General features: G+C 36.6%; 1 protein-coding gene and 1 pseudogene across 2 annotated transcripts in view; one reads left to right on the forward strand and one right to left on the reverse strand.

Moving 5' to 3' along the window:
* Positions 1-16: 16 nt before the first annotated feature.
* Positions 17-591, forward strand: LOC138030832 (uncharacterized; annotated as a pseudogene).
* A 4683-nt stretch (positions 592-5274) lies between these two features.
* Positions 5275-17804, reverse strand: part of LOC138030217 (glycerol kinase 3-like) — a 26403-nt gene continuing 13873 nt past the window's right edge. Inside the window, exons 12-20 of one of the 2 annotated variants that reach the window (XM_068878097.1) lie at positions 17261-17341; positions 16428-16506; positions 15440-15536; positions 13337-13421; positions 11243-11363; positions 9876-10019; positions 8791-8871; positions 6818-6863; positions 5275-5434 (exon numbers count right to left, since the gene is read on the reverse strand). In XM_068878097.1, the coding sequence (XP_068734198.1) occupies positions 6859-6863; positions 8791-8871; positions 9876-10019; positions 11243-11363; positions 13337-13421; positions 15440-15536; positions 16428-16506; positions 17261-17341 (693 nt within the window). In that variant the 3' untranslated portion in view covers positions 5275-5434; positions 6818-6858. The remainder of the gene's footprint in view (positions 5435-6817; positions 6864-8790; positions 8872-9875; positions 10020-11242; positions 11364-13336; positions 13422-15439; positions 15537-16427; positions 16507-17260; positions 17342-17804) is intronic. The other variant, XM_068878096.1, reaches the window with a different exon arrangement.

Genomic DNA, 17804 nt, shown 5'->3' on the forward strand with positions numbered 1-17804 from the left:
TTGGAAATACAACAAAATGGAAATGGAAAATCCAACAAAATGCAAGGAGATTATTTTCCGTAAGAAAGGTTTCAGTCAGGACATCGCGTCAGTTAGTAATATACCGCAGTGCGCAGAGTTACCCATATTAGGTGTTCCAACAAAATTGTAAATACAGTAGTCACGTGCGCGCGAAGGTAATTAAGGCCAACGAGTCATTATTCGTATCAGGATCTTTACGTAAGGAAGAAATGTCCCAGGAGGAAGTAGATCACCTTTTTCACGCAATAGTTTTACCAAATTTTTCTTACGCTCTGTCGGTTTATGGTGCCTAAGATTCCGACCTTTCTGTAAAACAGAATTTCTTAGACCGGTGTATGAAAAGAAAGTTATACATGTGTACTCCAAGAATGTAAATATCAGGGACTTGCTAGAGAAGGCGGACAAGACACTCTACAAAAAAAGATCGAATGTCCGTTCTTCCAGTTTTTACCTAAGAAAAAGAAAACGAGGTACAATCTTAGAAATACGTCAGTCTCTGTCCCTTGGATCCACACTGACAGATTTAAGAACGTTTTTAGTAACAGAATAATTTTTAAATATGATATGTAAATAGTTTCTAGAGTTTATATTTTTTCTTTCTTATTAATTGTAACTTAGGATATGTATTTTTATCTTAAGAAATAAAGATTATTATTATTATTATTATTATCATTATTATTATTATTATAATTATTTAATCGTACCCAAAGACTGGAGTTTTGCTTTATATCTGGTTAGACTGCTTTTATATCACAAGCCGGTACGTAATCCTTAACACAGCGCGAGATGCTAACGGAATACGCGGTGTCTGACATTCGCAGGAATACGGGCTCCGATAAATGATGGCAATCAACTGGCTATTAGTTCATCAAACACTTCATCACTTACCTGAGCCCACAGGAAAAAACTGATTTGTACGTTCCAATAACTTGATGGACTGGGACAAATTTATTCCTTTTTGCATTGTTGGTACTTTCCGAAGGTCCTTGCAGTGACCCGAAACAACTTCCGGTACGCTACATAAACCACTTGGCCTTCGCCAACCTATGCCCAATCGCGCCCGATGAGCGGGGCAGATGGTCATTTCCAAGAGGTTTGATGGCTTTTCAAAACACCCGCATCTTGCCAAGATAAGTTCCACTTCAGTTTCAACGCCGGAAAATTTCAAGGACTTTTTGTGTTTTTTGATCTCCTTATTACACTGGTATGATGGAAGTGGAAGAACTACTGCGTTCGTCCGCGCCACAAATTCCACCGGCAATATTGAAGAACGAACACGACATTGTTAATTTGTACTTCCCAGTAATAACCTTGGTTTCATCCGAGGTAAGTGCGTTGTTTATCTAGATCAAGAAGTAACATTTACTTTCTGTGGGAACAATTACCCTATTGGCTTCCACGACGACATACAGTCTCACACACGTAATGAAATTAATTAATTTTGTTCCGATTTCTAATCTGACCTTTTTTTATTTCTTTACCACTTTTAATAGGAAATTCTGTCATATTAAAGCAAAGTCTCAAATCAGCAACTAAGATAGTTTTACTTATGACTGATTTGACGCAACAGATTTAAAATATTTGCGAATTTAATCGTGCGCGACAAATCATGGGAGAGTAAAAGTTTCGTGTTTCCCTCACTTTTTTCGAGTTAGTTTTTCATGATCGATATAGATACATTTTATATAACGAAGCAAAACGTAAAATGATTTAACCGTCTTAATTGCGATGTCTCTGACCCAAATTTGGTTTTCTATTTTGGGGTGAGTTGCATGAGCTCACATTGTAAATTTCACTGGCGCTGAATTGTAATTTTCTCGAGTTTTGACCGGCCTTCATTCAAAACTGATAGTAGATCCCAAATAAATGAAACTGCAAACTTAAACCTCAATGACTGGACACTCTTTGCTTAAAATATCAGAAGATTTGAAACACTACCGGTCAGCTTTTTGTCTCGCTGGATATAGATTATTTTTGAGTTTTCAACTAATGAGGAAAGTGTGTTTGCTTAATTGGGGCTCAGTTCGCTCGGAAAGGACAAGAGATAAAAATAATCATTATGTCTTGGCTGAGGAAGAGTCAATATGTGCAATTAAAGTTGAGAAAGATTCACAGCGATGTAAACGTCTGTGTAGCAAGGAGGTGAAAAGTGTGAAATTTTGGATTCTCACGGAGTGAAAACTTGAGCTTCCGGTAGGATAACCGTTTTTCGTGGTTTTCTGCCGTTAAATGAAATATTTCAAAAAACTAACTTGATTTCCTCTAGTTACTTACCTAGGCCTTCAAACTGACAAAGTCTGAGGGAAATTGATTTTTTGACCCTGGCCACGATTTCTTTGATTTTTAGTGGCAATCACTCTTAATCGATTGGTATTGGAAATCGATAGAAATCGGAGACTTAAAGTTGTGTGAGTATCGATTTCTATTGATTTTCATCGATTTCTATTGATTTTCATCGATTGTTATTGATTATTATTGATTTTTATTGATTATGAAATTTGTCATTTTCTTAAATAAAACGCACCATATGAATGAACAAACCATTCAGTTATCTTTATTTGCTGTGTTTTATGTTAAATTTGTAGCATTTTTACAAAGTCTTATTATTAAAAGCTCACTTAAATTACTAGACTCTGATTGTCTCGAAACAAGAACAAAATTGTCTTTAAGTCTCTTCAGTGTCACTCTCTTCCAGCTTGTTAATTAGTTGAGGAAATTGTTTTTGTCTGCGTTCACTGTCACGCTGCCTGAATATACGCATGCAGGCCAAGAACATACCTCTTGAACATTCACCCGTGCAACCGAAAGGGAAGATAGCAGAATAATTGTTAAAAGGAAAATGTAATGCACTTCCAGAGTAGCATAAAGAAGGCACTCTACAACGCTCAGAACACTTGCATGGTATATTAGAGAATGCAACAACACCATAATACAATGAATCAAAGATGCATCTAAGAAAAGCGAAAACAGCGCAAGAAGAAAAACAATGTGTAACATGATAATTTTTTTTTCGTATCGCTCATCAAAGAAATACAATACACAGGGGATCATCCTTGACTTCGCCGAATGTGTTGTTTCTTGTAGGCAGATTTCTTCTTTGTCTCAGACGGTTTATGAAAACCTGATTAAATACTGGGGAAAAGGCGAAATCACAAATTGGCTCATCAAGATGTGTTACTGCAATTGTTTCATCTGCTGTTTCAGTCGGACCGTCATTTTCCATTGCAGTTGTTTCGTTTGCCTGTCGTTGCAGTTGTATTCTTAAGTCCATAACTTTGTTGATGAGTTCTATTTTAGTTGAGCTTTTTTTGAATGTGATTCCATGCTCTGTCAAAATTTCCTTACGGAGCTCTTTTGATAAATTCTCTGGTGCACCCTTTTTTGCTTCTTGTCTTTCTTGTTCTTTGGCCCTTCTTTGTTCCAGTTATTGACATGACACATTTCGATTATTGTTTTCCCTTGTTTTGTATTGTGCCTTTTAAACTTACACAGTAATCTATTTGCGTAAGGGCCAAAGAGGACCAACAAGCTCGATTTGAAGATGGCCGAGCTGCCCCCGATCATTCTTAACTCTGAACGCATTCCCACGTTCTCCTCTCTTCATGAATGCGTAGAATATTTCTCCGACATTCACTTCAAAAAGGCATTTGTGATAGCCCTTGACTACACAGTGCACTGACAATTCAACTTGCTTCGCCATCTCTGGAACAAGCAAACTCCGTAACAAGTATGTGAATCCGTGGTAATCTCGGTTGAAGTGCAAGGATAAAAGTGCGCAATCGAATTACCCAATTACCCTGGACGTGTAAATATGCCTGCAATGAAGCACGCCCACGCTAACACGTGCCAGAAAGTTGCATAATGAATTATTAATCAATGATTTTCTATAGAAATCAATGGTAATCAATAGCAATTAAGACTCCGAGTGTGAGTATCGATTTTTATCGATTGGTTGCACCAATCAATAACAATCAATGGATTGTTATTGATTATTATTGATTGTATTGATTGCAATCAATCGATCGGAAACCATTGATTGACAACGCCGGGCAACGCATATCAAATCAATCCAGCCTCTTTTAAAACTTACTAGTGGTTGGTTTGTGTGACAGTAAGGAACTGAGCGCAAGTACTACTCAATGTCTTTTCACGTTTTCTCAGGGGAGTCTCCTCCAATCATTTCACACCTAGCGTTACGCATGTGAAAAACATGTGAAGATTATGCTAAAAGACAAGTGAAAGATTTTATATTGTAAAAAACAGTGAAATAAAATATTTGAAATTTTGTGAAGTTTGCATATTGTTTCACAATATGAAAAATGATGCTAAACATAATGTGAAATATCTTTGCCAAGCGTGCAATGGATTTCACATGTATGTAAAGTGCCCAGGTCCAGTGAAAAAGCCATAGCTATAGACCTCTTTTGTCCAGTTGCCTGTTGACAAATTTCCACTATTTCACCAGTTTCCTTTATCCTTTTAATTGCTAATCCAATAAATTGTAAGGTCCTGTTTAATTATGCCCAGTAGCTTGCAAATAGCTACAATGTACAAGTACCCTTTCCCACATGCACCCATTTATTGGTAGTTGTGGCTTAAAATGTGTATTTTTGGAAAGCCTATTCACGTCTTTTTTATTTGACATAAAGCTTTCCACCTTTTTGAAGTGTCAAGTTCCGGTTTGGCTGTTTCTAAAGACACCCATAATAGATTTCCTCTTCATTCTTTCTCTAGCATAATATCTTGTTCATATGATAAGGAAAATTTTCCTTCTGGGTTTAAGTATTATTGTGACTTTATCAGAGCCTCTATCTTTCACAAAGTGAAATTTGTGATACTGTATGCATATTGTTTGCATATTATTTTGTTTGTTTGTTTGTCTGCAGAAAGAATTAAAAATATAACTCGTACCATTTTAGGTCTTTTTTAACCTCAACAGAAAAGAGTTTAAAATCCTATGCTTTCACGATGTCAAAGTATATGAATTTTTTTAAAAACGGGACTCATCAAGCCCTTCATAAATCATTTCTTTATTACTATTTTATCCTAGGTAAATCATACAATATAATTTACGTTCTCTGCTATCTCATCTTTGATGCTCTTAAAATAATTGCTAAACTGCCAAATAAAAAGAGAACAGGTCCAAGAACTCCATAACACGACTCAGGTAGAACTGAAACAATAGTTAAAAATCCTAGGCTTTCAAGACGTCACACAATATGAATTTTCTTTAAAAATTGGACTCGTAAAAGCCATCGTAAATCATTTCTTTATTACTATTTCATCCCAGGTAAATCATACAATATAATTTAAGTTCTCTGCTATCTCATCTTTGATGCCATCAAAATAATTGCTACACTGCCAAATAAAAAAAGAGCAGGTCCAAGAACTCCACAAGACGACTCAGGTAAATCTGAAACAATAACACATTTTGGAATGAATTATGGTTAAGATGATAACCTTTTTGAAAGCTGTGGAAGGAGAGCAGGATAAAGTACCTACGTTTTGAACAAGGGTGTGTTAGTTTGTTAAAACCCAGAGCAATATTAGTCTCCATGAAAGGTCACTTAAGCGTAAGGTTATATTGCACGTATACCTCTGTAAATTCCACAATGCACAGATTGAACCAGCTAATTTCAATTACTATGAGCAGTATTATTCGCATAGACAACATTATCTTTCTCAGAGAGAGCTTGGATGAAACCATGAACAAGACAATGGCCTCCACATGTACTTTCAATCATGGTACATTTCTTCTTCATTTACTGCAAACCTGGTCTTTTGTAACGTAAGCCCACAACCACAAATTTTGATTTCCTCTCTTACTTTGAACACTGTGCTTACCAATAATTACAAATAGTGGGCAATTTGGCAAGATTGTAAAAGTCGACCACAGTGAGTTTTCAAAAACCTTAATTTGTCTGTGTCGTAGTTCATAAGGTCCCTGTCATATTTGTTATTGTTATTATTGTTATTGTTATTGTCATTATTATTATTATTATTATTATTATTATTATTATTATTATCGTCATCATTATCATCATCATTAGAATTAATTGTAATAAGGATAAAGAAAATATTAACAATTATTATTAGTTTAGGGTAATCACATGATTTCGACTGCAATTTGGAATAAATAAGCATGAGTAAGTTATTTTCAAAAACGAGCAAAATTGCACGAGCCCATAAGGGTATATTAACAGTAGGCATGAAAATTCGACATGGTTGCGTAGAAGCAACGCACGCGTATCACGCAAAAATTTTGCCATCCAGAGCTCGTGTTTGATTTCAAAACAAAAGATTTGATTGGTTCTTACCAAACCCTGTCGTTTATTAGCCTATCAAAAGCAAGAAGTCTGTGAGCAAAATTGCACTGAAAAAACTCCTTTTTTTGCGTTGTGTTTCAAAAACAGCACTTCTCTCAGCCAATCAGAATCGAGTAATTATTTTATGTATATTATAAGTCCTTTAATTTTCCTGACTACATGTATAGTTGTGTATTCCAAATGGTAATAAACATTGACTTTGTCACACATTTATTTCACAAATCAGATAACATATTTGATACATATAGAATTTACAGTGACACGACCAGGGCTGAGGACCTCCCAGGTGAAAGTGGGAAGTGAGGGGGGGGGGGGCTTGTTGCCTTAAAAAAATTGCTTGTGACCCTTGTTCCAGAAATTACTTTTTGATACCTAAAATAATTGTTATAGGTTCCATCGTTACCAATATATTTTGTCAAATTAATACCCTCTAAAATAAAACAAACAAAAAAGACTACAGGCAATCTGACCTGCAAACAAAACTTCTCTGGTGCAATCACCTTTTTTACGATCAACCTAAAACAACATGAATTGTGCAAAGAATGTTTTTATGCAACCAAATGAAAACAATCAAAAAGTGTGTGAAAAGCTAGTGAAAATAATAAGGTCCAAACTGCAACTCAATTAATTTTGCCTCACTGATTTCAGATAATTATTTTTGGAGAGTTTTAATGTGGTCAAATCGTCATCAGAAAGAATGCTCATGCTATGCTAGCATACAGTACTTAACAACAGTCAACAATGGTTTAAGCCCTACATGTGGACGAGCATAAAGTACATACCCAGGAATATGAGGCAAATTCATCTGAATGAGGAAAGGTCTGCTATTGGTGAAATTGAGTAGGGTTTTCACAACATGAGTGAAGGCATTATGTGAAATTAACTTTACTCAACATCGAGATACAGTAGACCTTGCAAGGTAATGGGTCTAGGAATCAGATTTTTCTGAGTTCCAATTGTTGATCACATTCTCATTTATCAGAATGCTTTCCAGTTTCATATGAATGCTGTCACTTCATGGAAAGAATATTTATTTTATTATCATAACATTTTATTATATTAGGATTTCTGCTAACAAAATTTTTTTATTCTTTTATATGCATCTTTTTAGATTGATCAGTGATTATCTGTATATCGTGCCTAAACTCTTTATTTTACATGGGATCAAAGCGTTGTCTAACAATTTATTAATTTACATGTGAACCATTATGATGAATAACCAGTAACAATTTTATAGTCTTAAAAGCTTGGTCAGCACAGACATAAAGGAGCAGTTTTAATTAAATCTTTCATTTGTCTACTGACCTAGGATTCACCCTTCAAGTATGATTAATTTTTATTTACACATACTTTTCCAATATTTCCCTGTATGTCATTTGTCAAAGTTATATCTAATGATGTTATCAAGTAATTAAGAAAGAAGTCCATTTTAAGATTTGTTCATTAAAGTTAGTTATTAATAGGGTTGCCTTTGTCTCAGTTTTCTGTTTGCCATTCATACCAGGTATTTTTATTGTCTTCATCATCTTTATACTATCACATCTTCCATCACTTTAACTGTTACCACAATCATAATCATTATCATCATAATAATTTACAAGACTCAAACCGGAACTAAACACCTAAGTGGAATTTCCACTTAATCAAAGACGATTCAGATGACACAGAAACCAATGACACCCTAGGTAGGACTAAACAATCCCCCATTTTTCTAAAACAAAGTACTAGTATGTTCAGGGGGTTGTTTTGTGTCCAACCAAACTGGATCTCCATAACAGAGAAGAATAATATTGGAAGAAGCAAGAAGCCACTAATATAATATAAAATTATGCTCATCGTTAAAAGCAACATCAGGGTCTATTAGTTAACAAAAACATACATGCCTGGATTATTGTACATAACATGCTACAATCAGAATAATAGAAACTATAAATAAATATTTAAAATAAAGGTAATGATGTCCATAATTGAGTGAAAGATATATATGAAATACATCATATATTATTGCACTGCGGGTATAATTTGATTTCATACGCGAAGTGCAATAATATATGATGTATTTCATATATATCTTTCACTCAACATTACTTATCGCGGGAAGTTGTGAACCTAGAGGTGATCGGCTCCCAACGTCAGTGGCTTCATAGCTCAGTTGGTTAGAGCATTGCACCGGTATCGGGAGGTCACGGGTTCAGACCCCGTTGAGGTCCTGAAAAATTTCAGGCTTCTCGACGCAAATGAATTTGCGCTCATAACTGCGAGGCAACATGGTTTCATTTGATGTCCATCACTATGTTAAAGTACTGTCAGTGTTGACCTTATGTAATCATAGCCTGCTCCATGACAAGTGGCATAACAAAATAAGATTTTACTAGATAATCTCCAGGTCTTCAATGGGCTTTCAATAATTTTATTCAGGTCCTTTAATGTAGTTCATTCTCACCTTGATTTTCATCACTAGGTACTTCCCATTTCATTGTTCTCTGAACTGCCTTCTTCCACCTCGCATAATGAAGGTCACGATCTGCATATTTACAAAATTAGAAAGTAAGCTTCATGCATAAAAATCAATGCTAACAAACTTACATTGTAAAATCTTATAACCTTGGTGGTGGCTAAAGTTTCAAGTATAAAAATGCACTTCTCAAATAAAAAGGCCACAATCTTTTTCTGATCATGTTGCAGTTACTTTAAGCCACTTGGCCTTGCAAATCAATTCTCCAAGGTTAAAATAATGTGCATGGTTTTCCAGAACATTGAAAATTTATTTGCAGATGTTTATGTCTTTCACAAAACCTGGCATTTCATTACAATCACGCAAAGAACAGTAGAGAAATAAGCCAAACTAACACCACCACATGTGGGGCATGTACAGTAGAGCCATTGTTTATGGAGGAAGGTTAAGTACGGTAATTGTTGGTCATGACTTTTCAGAGATTTGGTGGCTCCTAAAGTAGCTGTTTCTGTCATCTACAGTCAAGAGTCACAGCTTCTTTGCTGCTTGAAGTCTGTGGATTAATGGCAGCAGACAACCTAGTTGCTTCCTGTATTCTTTCTTGATTGCCCGAACTGTATTGTAAGTATTTGGACAACACACATCCACCAATGCATAGGCAGACATGCAACCCATTGCTTGGGTCTGATTGGACTTTAAAATAACGCAACAGAGAAAACAGTACTGACTCCCATATTTTCTCTTTGAATGGGCATATGGTAGCTGTAAGGTTGTCATTAGCAGTCTACAGGCAGCTGGCGTGAACAGTTATTGCGTGAGAGTAGTAGAGGTACGTGTACGGTTGTTGTCAGCTTTGAAATGTGTAAGAAATAATTGTTTAAGAAACTAGTCTGCTTGTTTTACTGTGTTGCTGCTAGCTTTTTCAAAGCATGTTTTCTTTTTTTAAATTTCGAGCCCATTAAAAGTCCACATCAAAAGTATGATGGTAGCCAGTGATATCCTTTGTTATCGGTCCTTATAGACACACCTCTGATTATTAATATAACATTTTCAAATTTTCAGGCCCATCTTACCATGTGGATCAACAGCAGGCTCAAACACATCAGTGTTTACTTGAGATTTATCCTCAGGGTTCACTGTCCACACGTCAACACCTTTGGCCATTCCAGCAGCTATTGCTGCTCCAAGAGCAGTAGTTTCAGGCATTGTTGGACGCACTACACAGGGCAAGAAGGAAAATTATCAAAATGCTGATAACAAGGAAGTAAAGGGGGCCGTGTCATAGCAGCACAGTTGATTTTCTGCAGCTTTACCAATTAAAAAAAAAAAGAAAGAAAATTAATAGACAGCGATGGAGGTAATCCTTGTACTTAGCTGCACAATTTAGGCAATTGTCTCCTATATAGACACCAGAACAATTCATATTCAAATGGCTCTGATGGGATTCAAATCCATGGCCTCTGTGATGCCAGTACAATGCTCTACCAACTGAGCTATTATACCATCACGACTTTGATTTTCTGGCAAAAACAGTTCTGTGTAAACACTTCCAACCTGTATCGATTTTGACACAGTTTTGAAGTTGTGAAACCGCATTCATATGAATGCTGCCTTAATCTTCTTTGATTTTGCCCATCCCTGCCACTTTTTGAAACTGCTGTTTTATTCACACCTTCCTTTAAAAGAAACAGTTACTTTTACCTTTCGCCTGGATTCCAGGTGCCATTTCCCAGTCACTGAAATTGACTGAATTTCATGACATGGCCTCTTTCAATGTTCAAGTCACTGAATATCTCTGAGGTTGGCAATAACGGAAGAAAATGCTGCACCCTTTACAGTGAATTGCTTAATCTGGTATGAATACATGTAGGACTCAAACCCATCACCATGTCATTGCAATTAAAACTGCTCTTAGAGCGAGTTTCAATCGAGTGTCGTAAAACCAAAACCAAAGTAATTACTTTAGCCAATCAAAAAGGACGGAGACAATCCAGTAAACCAATCAAAACTCGAAGTAATAACACGTAGCCGACACAAAGCGCGGGAAAATGTGCACGCGCGAGCCATAATTGGTTTTGGTTTCACTTCTGATTGGTTAAAAAATTGGCGCGAGAACTTTGAACCAATCACTGAGTGAAGTAATGCAAAACCAAAGTAATTATCTAATTACTTTCGACACTCAATTGAAAACCACTCTATACTAAGCCATCAATGCCATCTATCATCAGAGTTCTTGTTTTACCCCATACGAGTAGTACAGTGTATGTGTAAACAAAATGTATACATGTATCAAAAGCCCCAATACTGTTTGCACTGTCTTCAAAGTGAATTATCACAATTTGACTGCGGTGGTCATTATCCAAAGCCTGTAGCAACCAGTTAAACCTGTCCATTTTTTTGTCGCTTTACAGAGTTTAATATGAAAAAATGTCATACACACCAACAGATATACCCAAAATGTCGGCTTGGAGCTGCATCAACAAATTATTCACTGTCATTCCACCATCAACTTGAAGGGATGCCAAAGGGATACCACAGTCCATGTTCATAGCATCTAAGAGCTTTAATTTTCACATAAAAATCATTAATTTCGGGAACAGGTAAGTTTGAAAACAAAAGTAGGCACACTTTGCTTTTAGGTCGAGGCAAGAGGCAGCCAAGAGTGCTGACATGGAAATAAATTCCCTCTTTGTTTGGGTTGGGTGAGGAGATATTAGCACACAATTAGTCCCCACTGAATTGAACTGTTACTTCTACATGGAAACATGCAATTTTATACTTCATGTTCTGAAAAGAGAACTTCTGCAAAAAGAGTTGACCCACAATGCACTCAATTCCAAATTCTGTAGGTATGTCCAGAAATGTACATAATTAGATGCATGACGATTTTTGATAAGCGTCACAAAGTGTCCCCTTGGTCTACTTCCCAACTTGAACATCACTTGCGTCTGGGAATATACAGACAATCAACAACAATAATATAGAGTAATATCGTTTGTCTCAAGACATAGTCACTTAAGATGTAGATCGTGCCATTTCCACTACTTACTGCTAGTCTTCATCAGGCCACAAGGTTGACTGGTTATGCTCCTCCATTTGTATCACGATGGTTGGCTGTGATTTGGCATTTTGATGCTATATTGTTCCACTGTTAAATTGTATCCAGTCCATGAAGGGGACAGTTTCTAAAGAAACTGTGGTTCTGCGTCGGTGGGGAAGTAGTATACAAATATTTGGTTTTATCAACAGAATTGATAATGTAAATTGGCCACCGTACAGAGATTAAGCTTTGAGAATCTCTGCACGGTGGCCAATTTACATTATCAACTCCGCTGGTAAAACCAAATTTTTGTATTCAGTGCAGCCTGACGCAATGCTGTTCTCCTGAGATGTTGTGTTTCTTGATTGTGTTCATCCATGCTTCAGGAATTTTGATTCCATTATCCCTGTTGATATTGTTAGGGTTGAGTCTTATCTGAACAGCTTCCTTGACCCTGCAGGTGTACCAGTGAGGGACCCCACCAATAAACTTTACCTCACTCCAATGTGGACAGTGGCTGGTCTTGTGGGTGTGCTCAGAGGTCTGGGTACAGGCAAATTGTATATCTTTGCTGTGTTCCTTGATTCTCTCTTGCATTGATTTCCCTGTTTCCTTGAAGAGGACTTAACCATATTCACAGTGAATCTTTTACACTACGCCATCTTCTATAGCCAGATCAATAGTCTCCTTTGGTCTCACCAAGTGGGACCTACATGTAAATGCTGTGTCAGACTTAAGACAGTGTGAACACCTAGTTGTTGTGAGCAACGGCAAAGAGGCTCTGCTGCTCCCTGGATGTAGGGTAGAAAGGAGTTGAACCTAAACTCTGCCACAAGCTCTCTGTTGGGGGTTGCTGGTCTTGTCATGGTGACCTTCTGCACAAAAGAGGAGGGATAACCGTTGAAAATGAGGACAGAAGACAAATGTTTCTTCTCCTTGGAGATACGTAACTGCTGGTTTGGTTACAAGACGCTCTGTTCGGTTGTACAGACACTTCACAATACCACGTTTGACTGATTGATGATGGTGAGAATCATACCCTAAGTACTGGACAGTGTGTGTGGTCTTCATGTAGATGCTGGTGGTAAGGCAGCATCTGGTTCTCGCTAGACTAACTTATCGAGAAAGGCAATCTTTTTGTTCTTCTCAGTCTGCATGGTGAAACGGATGCTTGGCTGTTGACTGTTGAGAAGATGTCAGTGCCAGTTCAATCCAGGAGGGTGATTGATCATCCCAGTGGCAATGAATGTCACAAAGTGTCCCCCACACTCCAGTCCTCAAGTTAGATAAACAGGTGCATTCACTCACACCAAAATAAAACCACTAACCCTTAGAGTTACCTTATTGTTGGAAATGGGTAGCAGATGCTTCGACTTTTCATGTTGGATAACAACATCGGCGTGCCTCTAATTTTGTGCATTTTTGAACATAAGTGAAATTCTATGACAAAACCATTTGAAATGGAACAATTGCAGGTGTGGAAGTTTTTCATACCTCTCGTGTCTGGAAACAAGTAGCTTCAAGAGTTGCCCTTGCCAAGTGTGCTTTGTTGGTAAACTGTGTTAATCCTATGATGACTCTTGAGGAAAACAACAGAGTTTGATCAAATTTCCGTCAAAGCCAATAGTGCTAAGATGGAGTAAAAGTATGTATCCCTAACCTCAAATTTTCTTTGCCGAGATTAATCTACATTGTAGTATTCTACTCACCAGGTGCAAAAAATATTCTGCCTTTTTAAATTCTACATTTCACCTATTAATGTGCTAGTAGAATTCAACAAAAGTACAGGTCGATTACAGTTCGCAACACAGCAAGGTGGACAATCAAACATAGTTTCATGCTACTTCAGTAACTAAAAAGTTACGATTCAAGACCAGATGTTTTGAAACTCTTTTCAAGCGTCTTCCTTAGGTCGATCTAAAGCTGTTACACCTCCTTTTATAGGGTCACTAATTAGTGTCATTTCTCACCAGAGCAGTTTTCAATTGGGTGTTGAAAGTAATTAGCGAATTGCTGTGGTTTTGCATTACTTCACTCAGTGATTGGTTCAAAGTTCTTGCGCCATTTTTTCAACTACTCAGAGGAGAAACCAAAACCAATCGTAGCTTGTGCATGCATATTTTCCCATGCTTTCTGTCGGCTATGTGTAATTACTTCGAGTTTTGATTGGTTTACTGGATTGTTTCTGTCCTTTTTGATTGGCCAAAGTAATTACTCTGGTTTTGGTTTCATGACACGCAATTGAAACGCACTCTAATGAGGTGTAAATAGGTGTCAAGTAAAAGACCGCCATCATCAGCTTTGTCGGAACATGCATACTAAACCAACTATACAATTGCATGTAGCATGAAACTATGATTAAAAACTAGAGGTCGTTTGTTTCATTGTAAAACTAGTGTCATGCATTGGCCTATTCCTAAGATAACATTACCAAACGACTTGCATTGGAAGCAAATAAGCTTGTGATGTCATCTCAGGAAAAGAGCCTATCAACAACTCAGCCATCGGACAACCAACTGCCACTTTTGGCAACTTCCTACAACTAGTCCTGCCATTTACAGTAGAAGTGAAATCACAACCAACAAATAATTATTGTTAACATAAAAATGTTTTACGGTTGTAACATTTGACTTTTGCAGTATCAAAGAAATTTGAGGTTAAGAGTGCTTTAACTGTCCAAAGCTGTATGCAAAATAAATGAAGACAGCTAGCATACATTTTCTTTTCCTTCCTGTGATGTTATTATTCTATTTACCATGTGGGCGGAGGTGTTGGTTGGAGCACATAAATTTTGTTAGCAGTCCCCAATTAGTGCTCCAGCGCTAGAACGACTAGAAACTTAAAGTGCTACTACGACCGAAAAAAACAATTACCGGTATTCCTTTTTTTCTTTGGATTTCAAAACTACGTTAACTAAACACTAAGTGACTCAAGTTTTAAGTTCTGATTTTATAAGGTACCTGTTTATTTTAATTGGAATTTTCTTATTTATTGGTCCTCCATTACTAACTTTAAAATCTTGAGAGAGCTGGGTCGTGGAGAAAATGACGTCAAAGGCTCGCTAGTTTAAGAATGCAATGCGTGTGAACACGGCTGAATTAATATGCAGCACAGTACATGTAGTTTTGGGATTTCAGACTTAAAAACCGTGTTTTGCATATATACATGTAATAAATTGCATTTACACGCTGAAATTTTAAGCTAGTGATCAAAAGACATCATTTTCCCTAGATCCAACCCTCTGTGGTCCAATCGGTCAGTTTTCAACGAGAGTAATGGCAGACTGTGAAATCCAAAACTTACACTCAAAATAAACAGCCTATGGATAAAACTCAAAGCTCAAAATTTTCCCAGTTAGGTGTTAAGCAAACACGCTTTCAAAATCTGAGGGAAAAAGGAAATGATTTTTTGATCATAGTAGCACTTTCTTTCACTCCCAGAGTAAAGCACTGTTTGCATACAATTTGACCACGATTGCACCGACTCTAACGAAAAACCCCACAACTAACCACTACCAAATGACTACTGGATATTGTTTTGAACTCAAGAGTTTCCAGCTTTAAATAATTAGAAGACAATTCAAAACCCTGGTCATACCCTCTAGCATCTGTTTGCCAATATGGTGCATAGAGACCAGAAAAAGCTGGGACAAAATAGACACCAGCAGAACTTGATACACTGCGAGCCAAGCTTTCTGTGCAAATTAGAAACATGAACATCAGATCACCCCTTTCAATCCTGACAGTGAAACTTACAGATTATTCTTTGTGGTCTGGATAAAAGCAGACAAACTAGTATTCATAAAAAATGGACAACAACTTTGAGTTTGCAAGACATGTTTCGATCGATCATTGATCATCTTCAGTTGCAAGTGTTCGTTACAGTGCAAATTTGAATTCGTGTCGATGTTACAATTTGAACTTATGTTAATACATTGCCGTTAGAGTTTTAAATTACCGTTAAACGTTACAACAATACTAAATGCAAACAATGGAATTCGTGCACAAACAGTGCAACGAAAGAAAAAACAAAGTTAAGTGCTTGATGGCAGGAAATAACAACAATACCAAAAACTGCAGAAAACACTAAAACATAAATGTAGCTAAAAAGATTGCCTATTTAGACTGGGATTTTCCCAGTGGCTACATGTCAATGGGGGATGAACAGGTTTAAGATCATTATAGGTCCACCTTAAGAATTAAAGTAGGAGAATAGGAAAAACGAAAATGTAACAGGAGAATCACCTGAAAAGGCAAGGCCCTGTTACAACTGCTACTACAACTGTTACTACAAGCTTAGCTGACCATTATTTTGGTCCCTTTGTCAGCTTTCACACTGTATCTCACTATCGTAATGGTGGTCGGTTCACTTTCAGGAGTTGATACAAATAAATTCCTGTGTTACATATAAAAAATATTCAATGTGCTATAGAATATATCTATAGATGCTTCTTTTTGTCTTTTTAACTTATAAGATTGAGTTCAACTTATAAGCGAAAGCATTTGTAAAGGAAATTACCTACCAGTAGTAACACAAACATTTCTGTATCAATAAAATGCAGAAATAATTTAAATTTATACTTCACCTATTTCAGAAGCCTTGCTGATGACATTGAGATTATCTCTTAGCCATTTCACAGCAGCGCCAGTGATAGCAACAGAACCCTGTAAAAATTACTAAAGCTGCTCATAAGGTTTTCTTTAATTTATTTCAAAGTACATGGTGATTTCAGTTCAAAAAAACGTACAGTAGGTCCGGTTCAAACGTCGAACTTTTCATGTGCCAAATCTAATGTAAATGAGCGAAAACAATAGTCTAAGATTTTTCTCATTTGCATTAGATTCAGCACATGAAAAGTTTGACGTTTGAACTGGGCCTTAGTCCTTTCACCCATCATAACTAAGCTGTTTATGCCCAGAAACCCAAGACTGGACAAGGGAGAATTTAACCATGCACAGAGCTTTATATATTTTGGGAGTTTAGATCAGTAGAGAGTCAGCTCCATGGTAACAAGCCCAAAAGACTTGCTCTCTATTCATTCATATAAAACAGCAGTCAGATTTGTATCATCTTTTGCTTGCGATAAATGTTTAAAAAACTACCTAATGTTACCGGTAATTTCAGCCTGATAAAATTTGGATAGATGCTGTTTTTTTTTTTTAACTTACTGTTCTAGTTTTTTCATAATGTTTATTGTTACCATAAAATTCCTCTGTCCAAAGTTTTTGCAATAGGCCATGTGAAATTTTCCACTTTACTCCTAGGCAAAAGATCTTAAACTTGTAAAGACTGGGTCATGAGGAATTCACATGTTTAATTCTGACAAATGCCACAGAAGATTCTTCAATCAACTACATGTATGCAGGACAGTGAGAAGAGAGACATTTGCACAGACGTCTTGTGAATGCATTGACTCACCTCTAAAGCATACACAGTTGGTTGATCTGGTCCCAGTTTGTAAGCAACTGTTGTCAACAGACCATTCTGTGAAACTACTGCCTTTAAAATAGAAGAGCAAGCAGCACATTGAAGTCAGTGATAGAAATTACTACCAGCCATCAGACATTGACCAGCCATTCTACTATCTATACCCTGGAATTAAATTCTCCTCAATGGCCTAGCTGTTTCTCAAAAGCCACCAAAACTGTTCAGGCCCAAAAACAATATTGTAAAGGTTTTCAAGACCAGTAAGAGATAATAATAATAATAATAATAATAATAATAATAATAATAATAATAATAATAATAATAATAATAATAATAATAATAATAATAATAATGATAAAATAAATTATTAATTATTGTTATTGCAAAGAGTTATGAATTGAGATGTCTTCTTTTCCATGATAAAAAGGGAGTTACTGCATGTTACCCAAAATGTTCCTGGAACACTGGCCACAAGCTGAAGCCATCATGTTTCTCATTTGAGCTCTGCTTTTAGCCAATAGTCTCCCTCATGCTA

Source organism: Montipora capricornis, chromosome 13 (assembly GCF_036669925.1).
Source record: "Montipora capricornis isolate CH-2021 chromosome 13, ASM3666992v2, whole genome shotgun sequence".
Classification (NCBI taxonomy): Eukaryota; Metazoa; Cnidaria; class Anthozoa; order Scleractinia; family Acroporidae; genus Montipora; species Montipora capricornis.